Genomic DNA, 15916 nt, shown 5'->3' on the forward strand with positions numbered 1-15916 from the left:
ACAAGATTACTCACTGGTCTCATCCACTTCTGAGATTCTATGACTCTACAATTATTTTTGAGTCCAAAATGTGAAAAGCCCATCTTTCTGATTGTGATAAAGTATAAAAATGGCCCCAGTTTCTCAGCCTTTGCATGTAACTCTGAATCTCTCCCCCACACACTCCTACCCCTTACGAAGCCAAAGGACGCAGCCATTTGACTTCGTTGGGCCCAATGGATATCATCAGATAATGCAAGCAAAGGCTTGAAATGGGTTAGTGATCTGGGGCTTGTTGTCCTCTGTGCCTTTGCCAGCACCACGAGGATAGGCCTGCATGAGCCTGCTGGAGGATGAGAAACCAAACTGAGTTCATCCCAGCTGCACTGGCCAAAAGAGCCAGCTGATTGCCAGATAGATGAGTGAACCCAGCTAATCTCAGCAGTCTCCTAGGTGATCTCCCTGACAGGTACTAGATGGTTACTGTTGTTTGCCATTGATGAGGTCTGCCATCGATGAGCTGCTAACTGTGATAAGTAAAAGCTAACTACTGTACTGCAGGTTTTCCAAAAGTTCCAAGCCAATAGTCTCCCTTAATTAAAAACAAACAAAAAACTCAATCTCTTCTCCATCTATACATAGCTCTACAGTTATAATGATGTACTTTCCATTTTACTCATTCATTCTAGTAATTCATTCACGGTACAACTATTTATTGACTGCCTATTATATGTGATCATGGATCTAAGCATATAAAAAGTATTTAAAGCCCCTGGGCTAGAGGATACTAACAAGGAATACAGACAGAAAACAGAAGAGGTCCCTAGACTGAACCCTGGGCCACCCCAGAATCAGTAAAGATGATGAGAAACACACCAAGAAGACCTAAAAGGAGTAATCAGGAGGGTTGGAAGAAAAAGAGTATATTTTTCTGGGAGCCAAGTAAAGAAAGTAGATTAAGGAGAAAATTAACTATTGTGTCAAAGGCTGCTAACTGGTCAAGGAAAGTTCTGAGAATGGACTGTTGGATTTAGCAACACGAAGGTCATTGGCAACCCTGACAAAAGAAGTTTTGGTATCAATCTTTGAATTGAGCTGATCCCATCATACTCTGCCAAATCTGTAAAAAAGTTGTTCCATCGATGCCAAGAGGTCTGAAATTCTTACAAGGATGTTCTTACAAGTTCTTACAAGGATGGAAGCACTGGGCTACCCACCATCCTGCTTCACCCAGCTGAACTAACAGTCACAGAGGCTGACCTGCCTCTACCCCATTGGGCAGCTGAGGGCATGATATATCAGGACATCTCTTTCACTTTTACCAACATTTGGACAGAATGACTAATTCTCATTAGTTCTCATTCTCATAGTGATCTCATTGTTCTTGTTTATGCTAAATCAATGGACCCCGATGTCGTCATTATCTACCTCCCCTTTTCTTTTAAATTCAGAGTTAGTCCTGACACATTCCACATTCCCTTCTCCTGCTGCTGCTGCCACCACGTTAAAGGCAGAAATAGAGATTCTAGCTATTCACAGGTTAGCTATGAGCCTAATTCCCTTAGCTCCCCAGGTCAACAGATCACCAAAGTCTTAGTGCCCACCATGTCATCTGGAAGAATAAAATACAGGTGGTTTCTTTTACTCTGGATCTCTTCTCTCTGAAGTATATGTATGTGTTTGTGTGCCTTAACTTAGTTATATGCCACCCATATTTTTAGTCCATTATTTTTCATGTTAAATGTGAGTGGTAGCATGGAGCACTCCCAGTAAAGAGGTATGCTGGAAAAAGAAAGTACTCGGAGTCTAGAATCTATTATTCTAGGCTCAATTCTTCTGCTAAGTATTCTGAGACTTTGATCAAGTCATATAATCTTCAGTTTTCTTATCTAGAAGATGAAGTAATTAGATCAGTGGTTTGCAAACTGTGTTCTGTAGAGTCCTGGGGTTCCTTTGGGTTTCTCAGGAACACCAAATTGAGTGAAAAGAGGTTATATCAAATCAGTTTTCACCTGTCTTATAGAGAATCTGCTACTGCTGGTAGAAGCAGATGATGGATTTAAATGTGGAAAAGCACTGGATTCATTAATCTTTTAAGTCCCATATATGATTCAAGGACTGGATTCAGAATATTTCTTTGTCTGCAAATGAAAAATGATCATATAGGAGAAATTTTTAATAAATTAAATATCCAAAATATTAATTAGTAAAATAATATTCTTATAGTATAGATATATAGGTTGCTATTTAAAACATCCAGAATCTCTTTGGTCAAGAGAAACTAGCTTTTTTTAAACGTTTTTCTGAAATTGAATCCTAAACATGAACCCCTAATCCTGCATTCAGTTATAATTCTCACATGAATTACTGGAAAATACCAAGAAAGAACCTAACATTTACATTCTCAGTGTGCTGATTTGGTGCTACCATCATTAATACTAATAAACAGTTGATTACTAGGGCACTTAGGTGGCTCATTCTGTTAAGGGTACTACTCTTGGGTTCCGCTCAAGTCAGGATCTCAGGGTCGATCTCAGGGTCATGGGATAGAGCCCTCATCCAGCTCTGTACTCTGAGCAGTCTGCTTGTCCCTCTACCTTCGTCTCTGCCCCTCTCCAGGCGCCCACTGGTGTGCTCACCCATGCATGTTTTCTCTCTCTCTGTCTCTCTCTAATAAATAATAAATAAATAAACTCTTTTAAAAGAAAATAATAAAAATCCTTTAAAAAAAAAGAAAATAATCAGTTGATTATTTTTGTTAAAAGACAGCCAATGTACAATTAAGGGAAAACTAATTTTCTGGATTGGCAGCTAACCCTTCAGTACAATGAATTATAGCTGCTCATAATGATAAATTTTTAACTTAGGAAATAAGGCAATTCTTTCCAATTCTTCTCTGGGCTTCTAAGTTATTCTGGACACATAACATACATCTTTCCATCTATATTATTAGTATCTTATCTTCTCACTTTAAAATTATAACGTTAATTTATTTATTGTTTTGGAATATTTCTCAAAATAAAATCATAGCATTGTTATTAAAATAAAAACTAATCAATATTTCTTTCTTTCAAATTTCATCTTTTTTTTAAATTTGAGTATAGTTGGCACACAATGCTACATTAGTTTCAGCTGTATGGCATAATGATTTGTCAAGTTTATAGATGACACTACACTCAACACAAATATACCTACCATCTGTCACCATACATCGGTGTTAACATAGCATTGACTATATTCCTTATGCTGTGCCTCTCATTCTGTGAGTTATTCATTCCTTAACTGGAAGCCTGTATCTCCTACTCCCCTTCAAATTTCTTCTTAATGCATTATAAGAAAACATAATGAGTTATAAGAAAACATAACCAGAGTGTATGTCCATCAATTAATTTCCTGCATCAATTAATTTCTGTGTGCCAATTTCCTCAGATGAAAAATGAAAACTTTGCTACCAACACACTTCTGAGTCTATTGTGAGGAAAGAATTTCAACAAGTTTGTGTAGACCTCTGACATCATAAAATAAAAAGCACAACAAATCTTACCCATCATGAAACCATATCCAGGATACATACCAAAAAGAAAAAAACAAAAAAGCAGATGTGTCCGAGCCAGATTTTTATTCCTCCAAGGGAATTAGATATTTATACCCACTATAAGTGATGAAATTACCATTCTCTTTCTTCCAACAACAATAACAAAAACAAAAAACAAAAAAGAGAGGGAGAGAGAAAGAAAAGACATAATAGCTAACACTTGGGTGGTAGTTTAAATTTATAAAGTACTTTTATATGTTATGAATTACAACTTTTGTAACAAACTTGTTAAGTAGAATTTATTTATTTTTATTTCACATTTGAGGATAATGAAGCTCATAAAAGTGACCATAACAGGACTGCTCAGTATGTCTGAGAAGGAGCAGTATTTGTACCAAGAATTCCACCTCTGAAGTCTTCCCCCTTTGCACCAAATCAAACTAGAACATCAGTTTCTTTGATAACAATGTACACCTGGGGGCACGTGGGTGGCTCATTTGGTTAAGCACCCAGCCCTTTGATTTTGGCTCAGGTCATAAACTCAGGGTCCTGAGATCATGCCCCATGTCAGGTTCTGTGCTCAGCAGGGAGTCTTCTTGTGGGTTTCTCTTCCTCTCCATCTGCCCCTCCCCTCTTTAAAATAAATAAATAAATCTTAAATATAAATATATATGTGTGTGTATATATATAGACATATATATGTATACATAAACATACATACACATATGGGATATATACATATATATCTACATATAGATTTACATGCCTTGGGAATCAGACAGTCTGAGTAATATCCTGGGTTGGACTAACCCAGGAGTGGTTGGTTAAAGCTCTGAACTTCCATCGGCCACTCATCTTTCATTATCATCTTCATCTTCCAACCATTCTCAACTTGTCTTCTGGACTTTTCATACGCAAATGTCCTTTTTGTACCATGAGGACAGTGATGGAAGGGACCAGGTCTTACTCATTTGCTCCATAATAGCTCACGTGTCAGACATACACAAATAACTAATTAAATGAATTAAATCATCACCTCATGCAAAAAAAAAAAAAAAAAGAAAGAAAGAAAGAGAGAAAGAAAAAAGTTTTGAACACGTATTTTGTGACTTGTTTAGTGCTAGCTCAGGAAACAAGACAGAGAGAGTCCCTGCCATCATGGGAGTTTATGGACAGTTGCTGAATAGCTAACGGTAATAATTATGGTAAGTTGAGAAGAACTGAGTACTGTGAAAGGTAGAACACTGGGAACCAGCATAGCCTCCCCGAAGAAAAGACACGAATCTGCGGTTGGGGAGGAAAATGCAGCTGAGGCAGAAAGGCCTGCACATATGCTACAATCAGGAAATGCATTCTCCAGAGCACTTAAATCCTGTATCTTACGGAACTACCAGGGCTCAGAACCAAATCTAATAATGATGTTGTGATTTTCAGTGTAATACAGGCATCGAAACAGATTCAAATAATTTCTTCATGTAGATAAGTCATGTACTCTTTCAGATCTTTAGAACATTCAGTAAATTTACTCAGTCTTGCTATAAAAATAGGGAGTATAGGTATATGGTTCTCTCTTTAATCTGAAACTAATAATTTGATGTTATAGGTAGAGATTCACTAATCTAATTGGTATCCAGCCTGGCTAAGAAAGTGGATTCTTACACTGAAAAAGTAAAATAAAATAAAATAAAATAAAAAAAGAAAGGAATTGGATTCTTATGAAACCAGTAGGAAATGTTATAAAGATTTATTTAGTCACAGCTGTTTTTACAAAGTAATTTCAAACTTTATAGTTATATTTGTACTTCCAATTGTAAATTAAGTCTTTATTCAGTGGGATTTGGAGAGTTGTTATACAAAGTGTCATGAGGTTATATGTGGTATTTCATGTTGTAGAAATGTAATAAATCACATTGTGTTACGGGCAAATGCTTTATACATATAATTAAAATGAGATGTTTGCACAGCCTATAATTTTACAACTTTAAAGCTTGGCATAAAACTTACACACACATATATAAACTGCCAGAAAGATACATGCTCTAATTATATGTAGACAGATACTGAATAACCACTGAGAAGCCTTTATGAGATACTGGTATGTCCTGAATTTTGTTCCCCTCAAAATTTGTGTTGAAGCCTAACCCCAGTACCTTAGAATATGATTTTATTTGATCACAGGGTCTTTAAAGAGATAAAAAAACGATCAAACGAGGTCACACAGGTGGGGCCCTACTCCAACAGGACTGGTGACCTTAGAAGAAAAAGAAAAAATACCAAGGATGTGTGAGTACAGGGGAAAAAAAAAAAAAAAAGGCCACAGTAAGAAGGTGACCATCTGTAAGCCAAGGAGAAGACCGTGAGATGAGACCAAACCTGCGGACACCCTGACCTTGGACTTCCCAGTCTCCAGAATTGTGAGAAAATAAATTTCTGTGGGTTAAGCCCCCCAATCTATAGTATTTTGATACAACAGCTGTTATAGACTAAATTATTTCCCACCCTAATTCCTATGTTGAAGCCAGGCAATGTGACTGTATCTGAAGATAAGGCCTCCATGGAAGTATTAAAGGTTAAACAAGGTCATAAAGGTGGGATCCTAATCCAATAGGACCAGCATCCTTGTAAGAAGAGACACACACACCAGAGAATGCTCCCTCTATGTCTGTGCCCACAGAGAAAAGGACACACTGAAAAAGCAGTTATGTAAAAGCCTGGAAGACACGTCTTACCAGAAACTGGATTTTCCAACCCCTTCGTCTTGCACTTTGAGCCTCCAGAACTGTGAGAAAATTGATTTCTGTTATTCAAGCCCTACAGGCTGTAGACTTTGTTATGGCAGGCCAAGCAGACTGATTTGGCAGCAAACTAACACAGATATATATTTTAGTCATAAATACACTTGTACAAGTATATGCATGTACACACAGACTGTCTGGGTGTAGTCAGATTATCTAGAGTTCTATTTAAAAACAGTGGGAAGACTCTCATTTTGACTCCGCATATTAAAATTTTTGTTAGATTAAAAACAAGTATGCATAATTTATATTTATGCAGCCAGACTTTATTTGGATATAAATTAGGAAAAACAGAATTCTTTTGGGATGGCTCAGTGGGTTAAGCCTCTGCCTTTGGCTTGGGTCATGGTCTCAGGGTCCTGGGATCAAGACCTGCATTAAGTCCCTCATCAGGCTCTCTGCTCAGCGCAGAGCCTGCTTCCCCTTTCTCTCTGCCTGCCTCTCTGCCTACTTGTGATCTCTCTCTCTCTCAAATAAACAAATAAAATCTTTAAAAAAAAAACCAGAATTCTTTTTATGAAGTGGGGTCAGCGTATGGGTACCCTAAAAGGAAAAATGTTTTGGACATATGCATTAGTTGATTATTTCAGCTTTCAGACAGAGCCTAAGAGGCTGGGCTTAAACTACTTGCAGTCGTCAAAGAACCACATTAAACTCGGACTCTGCTGGTTCATATTAAACTTTTTACATGCAGCTGTTATATTCCTGTCACTTTTCAAGTTACCTTAAGAAGCTTTTTGTGAGTTCAAGTAAGCCTGACTAATTCTCTAACGGCACAAAGAAAAATGAATTCCTTAAATATTTAATCCATTTATGACTCTAAGTGTCATTTTCTGAATATGGCTGTTAAATTCTTAGAATTAATTACCCTTCGAGTTAAAGCTGCTTTTTCAGACATCCAAGACATATCGTCACAGCTCACAAATGAGTAAATTCAATATTTCGTCTGTTCATCAGGAGAATTTATTCCAAATGCTGCACTGAAAATCCCACCCTGCAGGTTTATCTGTGATCACAGAACTCAGGAATCGTCGACTGTAAACTTCCTTCTAACCAGGTTATAGGTTTTCCTTCCGCTTCCCCTTTCAGCGAAGTATTACCAAGCTAAAGGCTAGCTGCCCTCCACCTGCACAACCGCCATTTTTTTTTTTCATTGTAACCCCCTTCTCCTTAACTCATGTTCACTCCCCATCTCCTTCAAAAAGCTCTTCCCCTATTACAGTCAGCAGGCAATATAACACAATCCTAGGTCCCTCTCTCCCCTTTTATCCTCCTAAAACACTGAAAGCACCATGACTTTAGTTACACATTTTCTGTTTGTTCTCTCCCAGTATTTTGGAAGCTACCCAAGACTGGCATCTTATTCCTCAAGACTAGATGCCCAAGAATACAAGGTCAGGCAACCACACCGACAGAGCAGGCAATACCCTCAGAACCAGACACTGGATTTCCCTAAAAGAAAACTGGAAAGCTGGGTATGCGAGGGGACAGAAAACCACACCTATTTATGCACTCGCTCGTGCACGCGCAGGCAGCCACAAAGATGGAGGCCCACGGGCACAAAGCCTGAGCGTCTCCTGATCTGCTAGCTAGCGCTCCACGGTCATTCCACTGTCCCCGCCCCAGGCCAGATGCTCAGGTTATGGGAGCTCCGGTCACCGTCTAAAGGAAAAAGCTGCCTTTTGATTGAAATTCAAATGCCCTGAGGGATGTTCAGAGATTGTTAGATCATAAATAAGCTCTTTTTATCTCTCGCATTTACAAGTCTCCATTTAGGGAAAGCTTCTTCTCAGACATTGTTTTCTAGCATCAGCAATATAAACAGTCACTGAAAAGTATTTCTAGAAGAATTCTCAGGGCACTCTTCTTCCTTTCCTTCCGCCGCCACCTCCCACACACCTGATTTAAAATAGAAGTATTTACATCTAAAATATAAAACACAAAAAGCATGTTAGAATCTCCAGTTCCAGGCACTTCCTATTAAAAAAAAAAATGTTATAAAAATACTTTTGTAGTAAAGAAAAATAGGAATAGGAGTAAACAACTAATTAGAAGAGAAAGCACTGCACTGCCACGGTTGTTGGGACCGAAGCAGCCAGCACTGGGGGCCAGACAGGGACACCCTTTGCCCACCGGCACCCTGCGGGGCGGGGAGGCACCTACCGCCTTTCATCATGCCTACTTCATAGCACTTGCGGAGCCGGCAGGCCTGACAGCTCTTCCTTCTGTTCTTATCAATCGTGCACTGGTTGGTAGCTGGACACATGTAGTCATTATGTCCTATGAAAAGCAAAAGGGCAAAATTAATATTGTTTTAGGAAATGTAGCCAGTCTGAAGCTATAGGGAAGCCACCTGGGGGATGTTTTCCTATCAGTTACTTGGCCTGATTGTGCTACTACTTCGTCATACCATCCTTTTGCTGTCCTTCTCCAAGTCGGGGGCGGGGGGTTGGGTAGGAGAGGGGTGGTGGGGCAGCTTAACTCTCCTAGACTTGATTTTTGCCTCAACCAACTGCTTCCAGAGTTGGCTGAGCAAATCACCTTCAGTTCCTATGGCTTATACTTGGGGGCACAAAGCTCTATCTACACTCACCCATTTTTCTCAGCAAATAAGGCTTTTTTTTTTCCCCCCTTTGACCCACACCACGAGCTAGAATTTTTGTTGGAACAACACCGCAAGAACTTTCACAGAGTTTTAAAGTGGCCTTTCTTAAAACAGAAATGAGAAAACCTTTATGTAACTATTCAAACACAGCCCCAACATCTACATTCCAGTTGGGGGCGGTGAGCTGGGACAGAAGCGAAGCTCAGTCCTCAGGTCGATAAGTTAGTCCTTCACTTACTAGCTGGAGGATGCTGCATCGCGTCGTTAACATCTCTAGGTCTCACCCCTCTCTCACCTGGAGAAAATAATGGCGCCCACCATGTGGCACTATTCTAAGAATCCGATGTCAGAACACCTGTCCGGGGCTTATAAAAAACATTGTTGTCGCTACTGTTGCTTTATAGTGATCCTCTTTTTTTTTTTTTTTTTTTTTATTAAAACTATTTTTTTTTTAGGTTTTATTTATTTATTTGACAGACAGATCACAAGTAGGCAGAGAGGCAGGCAGAGAGAGACAGGAGGAGGAAGCAGGCTCCCTGCTGAGCAGAGAGCCCGATGCGGGACTCAATCCCAGGACTCTGAGATCATGACCTGAGCCGAAGGCAGCGGCTTAACCCACTGAGCCACCCAGGCGCCCTATAGTGATCCTCTTTCATTCACTTCTTGTTTACTGCGTCCCTCTTGCTCAGATGCCCATCACGTGCAACTGTGCCCACAAAAAAGGTCTCTCCAGACCTCACGTCCCTCTCGGACTTTCATCTTACAACCTACGCTGCTTCTCAGTTCAGCTCCTCAGAAAGGTCTACACACTTGAGGACTGCTCTTTCCTCACGTCTCCTGCCTAGCTCAACCCACGCCTGGTTTCTACCTTAGCTGCCCCACAAGAGCTGCTTAAATCCTTCCTTCAAATGACCCCTATTGCTGAAGCCAACAGATATTTCCAGCCCACATCCTATTTGACCTACCAGAGCATCCGACAATTCCTCCCTTCCTCTGGAGACATGCTTTTCCCTTGGCTTCCATAACGCAGAACTCCCCTGGGCTCTTTCCACCCCTCGGGCCATGGCTTCCCAGTGTTATTTGCAGATTTCCTCCACCCAACATTAAGCTAGAGCAGGACAGGTCTCGGTGTCAGGCCCTTCTTAGGACTCCAAATTTTCCCACAAGAGAATTTAGTCCATGGCTCCGGCTTCCTTGGTCATAAACTGAGGACTGAAAGGACTTGCAGAGTCGTCCTCCAGCCCAACTCTCTTCTCTGAGTTCTGGGTACACACAGCCCACTGCCCACAAGAAGTTTCTGCTCTAAGATTTAGGGGTCACCTCCATTTCTTGATCCCTCAAAAGAAGTCTGGTCTCTAATATGGAAAATATTAAACTCCACAAATCAATAAATATTGGCATGTTTTATGAAGAAGTTCATTTATAGAAGTCTAAATTCTTACATGTGAATTTAGACTATGGTGATGATATGGACAATTATAAAATATTTCCCATTCTCAAAAAAAAAAAAAAAAAAAACAACGATGAGGCAATACTGCACCCTCTAATTCAGATCATCTGTGTCTCTATTTCCCTATTTCACCAAGGGCAAGATGCAACATATACTGAAGTTTTCACTACAGAACTCTTTGTTCTTTATTCAATTTTAGGGTCAGTCTCAATTAGAATAGGGTGGAATGGGGCCTTAACAAGAAAGGCTGGTCTCATAAAACTTGCTTCTCCATCTTTAGATATACATTATAAAAACTACCACATAAACAGGCTTTGGATCAAATTAACACGCTGCATTCTTCTTTTGCCTAACAGGAAGCAGCCAACTAGCCAGCAAAATTGTAAACTGATTGCTTTAATAAGTGACCACACACTGCCTCAAATATTCAGGCACAATTTTTATGTTTTGAACTGCCCTTGTTAACAGGGACAAGCTGAAGAAATCATAGAACCAGAAACAAAATTTACCTGGGTAGATGTTAACTTTAAGCAAAAGTTGCTGTCTTCTGACACCTCAAAGAAACTTTCAGTGTTTGGTCTCCTATGACGTTTATGTTGTACATCCTGATTTATTTTAACTCTAAAAAAACGAGTTTATATTAAGTCTCAGAAGAAACTAGTCAAGAATCATTGGAACCGGAAATTAACTTTGATTCACTTTTCTCTCAAAAGCCAGTTGTTCTGCAAGCCAGAGGATGGAATAACTGCATTAGATCAGAGGCCAACTGGTGAAATGTTATGTTTGCATTCATTATCACCGTAGATGTGTATCTTTATAGACCCAAGTGAAATTCCTGAGCTAACACATTTAATAAATAAAATACACTGGACTTGTGGAATTGAATTCACCCCTTAACAAGAAAGAAGCTAGATACCCTGCAGAATCATGTTTGTACTGCAAACCTTTGGTGACAAAGTGGATTTTCTCTTGCTCCAACTACATTAAAATTTAGAATTGCTGAATTGGTAGCAAGAAAAAATGAATAGGTATGGATTTGATGTACGACCTAAAGTTTAGTACCCTAACTAAATACCATTAACAACTATTTAAAAGTCTTCACCTGACATCAGAGGATAACAGCAAGGTAGTTTTTTGTTCTTTGAGCATAATAATTTTATAAAGGTGTGTTTTTGTTTGTTTGTTTATTTGTTTGTTTGAAGTAGGCTCCACACTGGGCAGGGCTCAAACTCAGGACCCTGAGATCAAGACCTAGGCTGAGATCAAGAGTCAAATACTTAATCAACTGAGCCACCCAGGCAACCCAGCAAAGGTGCGTTATGAAAGCCACTGAAGCCATTAAAAAGTTAGTTGCTTTAAGAGGAAACTTTATTATTTGTTCTTGGGAAAACAATGCTTGTAAAAATCCTGTCCTTATTGAAGTAGAGCTAATTAAATGAGAAAAAAAATCTCATACCGACTGTATGAACGAAATAGTGTTTTCACGGAAGACACTGAAGAACTCCTTGTACCTGTGACCAGACCAGCTCCAACATGCCTTTCACACAGGCCTAGATGAAATGCAGAAGGCCAAAGCCAAGATGTGAGGCTCGGGTGATGTTTTGGAGAAATAATCCCTATTTCGTTGCCCACCATAAAATAAAAAGAATACCTTCGGACTGATGCGGGGTCTGAATAACTGGGAGTAGAGAAAAGAGGGAACGAATGAAACCTGAACAGAAAGCTTGAGGAGCAGAAACCACCAGGCCAACCCCCGGCTCCTAGGCCAGCAGATGAGCTCACATCTTACCCACAGTTCTCTGGGATTCTTTCTCTCATCTTTTTGTTTTACCCTTTTCTTCCTATTTTACCTTCCGTCAGTAGCAGGTGTTTTTGCATTGTTACCAACACATAGAATGATAACACTTGCTAGCTACAAAAATAGTCAATGACCCATAGTCAGAGCTTCAAAAGAAATATAAAACATACCAAATGGAAACAAGGAGGGGAGGACTCGAAGAAAAGGAAGCCCTCGCGCACTTTTTGGTGGGAACGAAACTGGTGCAGCCACTGTGGAAAACAGTATGGTGGTTCCTCAAGAAATTAAGAACAGAGCTACCCTATGATCGAATGTTTCCGGTACCGGGTCCTTAACAGAAGAAAACAAAATCATTAACTGTACTACCATGTTCACAGCAGCGTTATTCATAATTGCCAAGGCATGGAAACAACCTAAGTGTCCATTGATAGATTTAAAAAAGGAAAGGTGGCATTTATATATTTATATAAATATACTGGAATATAATTCAGCCTTAAAAAAGAAAGAAATCCTATCATTTGTGACAATAGGGATAAACCTGGAGGGCATTATTTTAAGTGAAATTAGCCAGACAGAGAAATAAATACTACATGGTGTCACTTGTGTAGAATCTTGAGACTAAGAAGTTCTAAGGCTCTGAGGTAGAACATGGTGACTAGAGCTGATGATAATTCTAATATACCATGGAAATCTCCTCAGAAAGTAGAACTTAAATGTTTTCACCACAAAAAAGTAAATACATGAGGTAATGGATGTGTTAACTAATTTACTGGAGGGTATCCTTTCACAAAATACAGGTACACCAAATCATCAAAATGAACACTTTAAATATCTTATAATGTGTCAATTATGCTTCAATAAAGCTGAAAAAAATAAAATAAAATAAGCAGTATCCTGAGAGAAGCTTGGGTATCTTTCCTGTTGCCACACTTTTCTTTCAGCACGTTCTGGCAGTCACCTCAGACCAAGTCTCTTTGGCTGAGCTTCATACCCATATATCTACCTACCTGCCTATGGTCGGTCCATTTAGACTTGACTTTTTCATAGCTCTTCAAGATGGCTCTTCCAAACACAACCAACCAGTGGTCATCTTTCCTCACCAGTCTCTTCCTTTTTATCACCATACCACAAAGCCTGAGACCTGGTGTTATTTCAAGATTCTCTAGCCTCTTCCTCACTTGAACCCTCTCACACATGCACTCACTAATCAAATCTATTATTTTTAAATTCTTTTTCAAAGAAAAAACAGTTTTACCCTGGCCCATCACCCCTACCAGAATTCATACCCTCTCCAGCCCAGAATATCGCAGCAGCCCACTAAGCCACCCCCTGCCTCCAGCCTTCTCCTGCCCACCATTGCCCACGATGTTGCCAGGTGATTCTTCTAAAATCCTACACCACCAAGCCACTATCCTGCTTTACTATTCTGATTCTCCTCAAAGCTCTAAGGATAAAATCTAAATGCCTTAAAACAGCTTACCAAGCTTATCTGGCCTTATCTTTACCACTCTCTAAGTTCTAATCATGTCCCATTCTAACACACTCTTCTCCTTCCCACCCACCCCCCGATTGCACACACCATTCTTTCTTGTGGGAACACACTTCCCCTACTCTTAGCCCAAATGACTTTCCCATTAGACTTTCAGATGTGTCAGTCAATATAGCAAATCCTCTGAGGTTCCTCTCTGCCCCTCTGATGATGCCTAGCTTTTGTCCTGTCACAGAGCTTACTACTTTGGACTTTAACTGCTTCTCAAAATCCCCAGGTGACTTATAGGCCTGACAGCGGATGGACTACATCCATCTTATTTATCACCCTCTGTCCTGTGCCCAACACATTCTCAGGCACACAGTGGAGCTCAGCAAGTATTTGTTACCTGAACAAAATGGAGCTGCTAAAGCTCTATGTTGCACCCCCCAATCCCATCTGGAACACGGGCCTTTGGAGGGGGCAGGTTGGAGTTCTATAAAGGAAGTCATGACTGAGAAGATGATGACCCCAAAGCAATGGCTGCCATACCCAGACCCTAAAACTCAGGTCCACAGGAGCAAAACTTGGTCCGAAGAGAATTTGTTATGGAAATGAGAGTTCAAAATATAGGATTTTCATTAGAAAATGAAGGATTAAAAATGTTCAAGGTAATGCCAATGGAAAAAAGACCAAAATATGCATTAATCATCTCTGAGTATTAGAGCAGACAAGACAGAGAGAAGAGGTTAAAAAAAAAAAAAACTTAAATTAGCTTTGCCAAATTCTTAGGGCTAGAGGAGGAAAAGGAGGTCAAAGATTCTGGTAGCTTGTGTCAGGATGTCTCAAAAGTTATTCTTATCATTAATCAAAAAGAGGATCTGATTTGGGAGTGGGGTGGGAAGAAGATATGTAGAAACTTCTGAAACATGTTGTCTTTGAGATTTCAGTAACACAACAACTACCCAACAAGCAAGCAACTACCCAACAAACTATTATTATAAATGTAGTCCCAAAGCCTGGGAGGCTTGTCAAAATGAAGTTGGAGATCATATGAGCCAGAATTCCACTTCTGGGTACCTGCCCAAAAGAACTAAAAGCACAGACTCAAACAGATACTGGTACACCTATGTTCATAGCACCAGCATTCACAACAGCCAAGAGCTGGAAACAACTCGAATGTCCATTGACAGACAAATAGATAAAAAATATGGTAAATACATAAAATGGAGCTTTATTCAGTCTTCAAAAGAAATAAAATTTGGGTACAAGCTACAACATAGATGAACCTTGAAGACATGCTGAGGGAAATAAGCCAGACCCCAAAGGGCAAATATTGTATGAGTCCACCTAGATGAAGGACCTAAAATAGTCAAATTCACAGAGACAGAAAATTGAATAGGAGTTATCAGGAGAAGCAGGAAGGGGGAAATGGGGAATTTATTGTGCAATGAGTATAGAGTTTCCATTTGGGATGATGAAAAAGTTCTGGAGATGGACAGTGGTGATAGTTGCACAACAATGTGAATGCACTTAATGCCACTAAATTAAAAATGATTAAAGTGGGAAATTTTACATTATGTGTACTTTACCACAACCTTTTAAAATGAAGCTGGAGATATAAGAAGCATCTCCATGAGGTAGGGTGGGAAAAGGAATCAAAGACGTGAATTTTAAGTGGACCTGTTCAGATTCCCTCTAAAAAAAAAAGTGCCCCTGGGGCCAGCAGTATTGGCCATGTGCTCACCACAGACCAGGCACCCTGCCAGGTGACTTTAGCTCTCTTTCTCATCTAAACATCACAATGGACAAGTCAGGTCATTGTAACTCCCATGTCATTCAAGCAGAAACTGAGACCCCCAAGAGACTAACTTGTTCAAGGTCACTTGGCTACAAGAGGCAGGTACATGATCAAAGCCCAGGTCAGCCTCATTCACAAGTCCTGTTACTCCAGGAATAGCACCACAGGGCTGGTGACATAGAAAACATGAGGGGCGCCTGGGTGGCTCAGTGGGTTAAAGCTTCTGCCTGCGGCTCAGGGCATGAACTCACTGGGATCGAGCCCCGCATCCGGCTCTCTGCTTAGCAGCGAACCTGCTTCCCTTCCTCTCTCTCTCCGCCTGCGTCTCTGCCTACTTGTGATCTCTGTCTGTCATATAAATAATAAATAAAATCTTAAAAAAAAAAAAAGAACATGATACCTACACCTAGCCAGTTGTTTAAATACTGTTATACTTTAAATTATAATAAAAACGTTTCTCCCTAATATAATTAGCATATTACAAT

The 15916-nt window shown here is 39.8% G+C and overlaps 1 protein-coding gene across 6 annotated transcripts in view; it reads right to left on the reverse strand.

Annotated features, from left to right (window-relative positions):
• Positions 1 to 15916, reverse strand: part of ESR1 (estrogen receptor 1) — a 412487-nt gene that overhangs the window by 226966 nt on the left and 169605 nt on the right. For all 6 annotated transcript variants that reach the window (XM_004753574.3, XM_004753571.3, XM_004753576.3 and 3 more), the window contains one exon: positions 8473 to 8589. In XM_004753574.3, the coding sequence (XP_004753631.1) occupies positions 8473 to 8589 (117 nt within the window). The remainder of the gene's footprint in view (positions 1 to 8472; positions 8590 to 15916) is intronic.

This window comes from Mustela putorius, unplaced genomic scaffold (assembly GCF_011764305.1).
Source record: "Mustela putorius furo isolate JIRA1106 unplaced genomic scaffold, ASM1176430v1.1 tig00000450_pilon_pilon_pilon, whole genome shotgun sequence".
Taxonomy (NCBI): domain Eukaryota; kingdom Metazoa; phylum Chordata; class Mammalia; order Carnivora; family Mustelidae; genus Mustela; species Mustela putorius.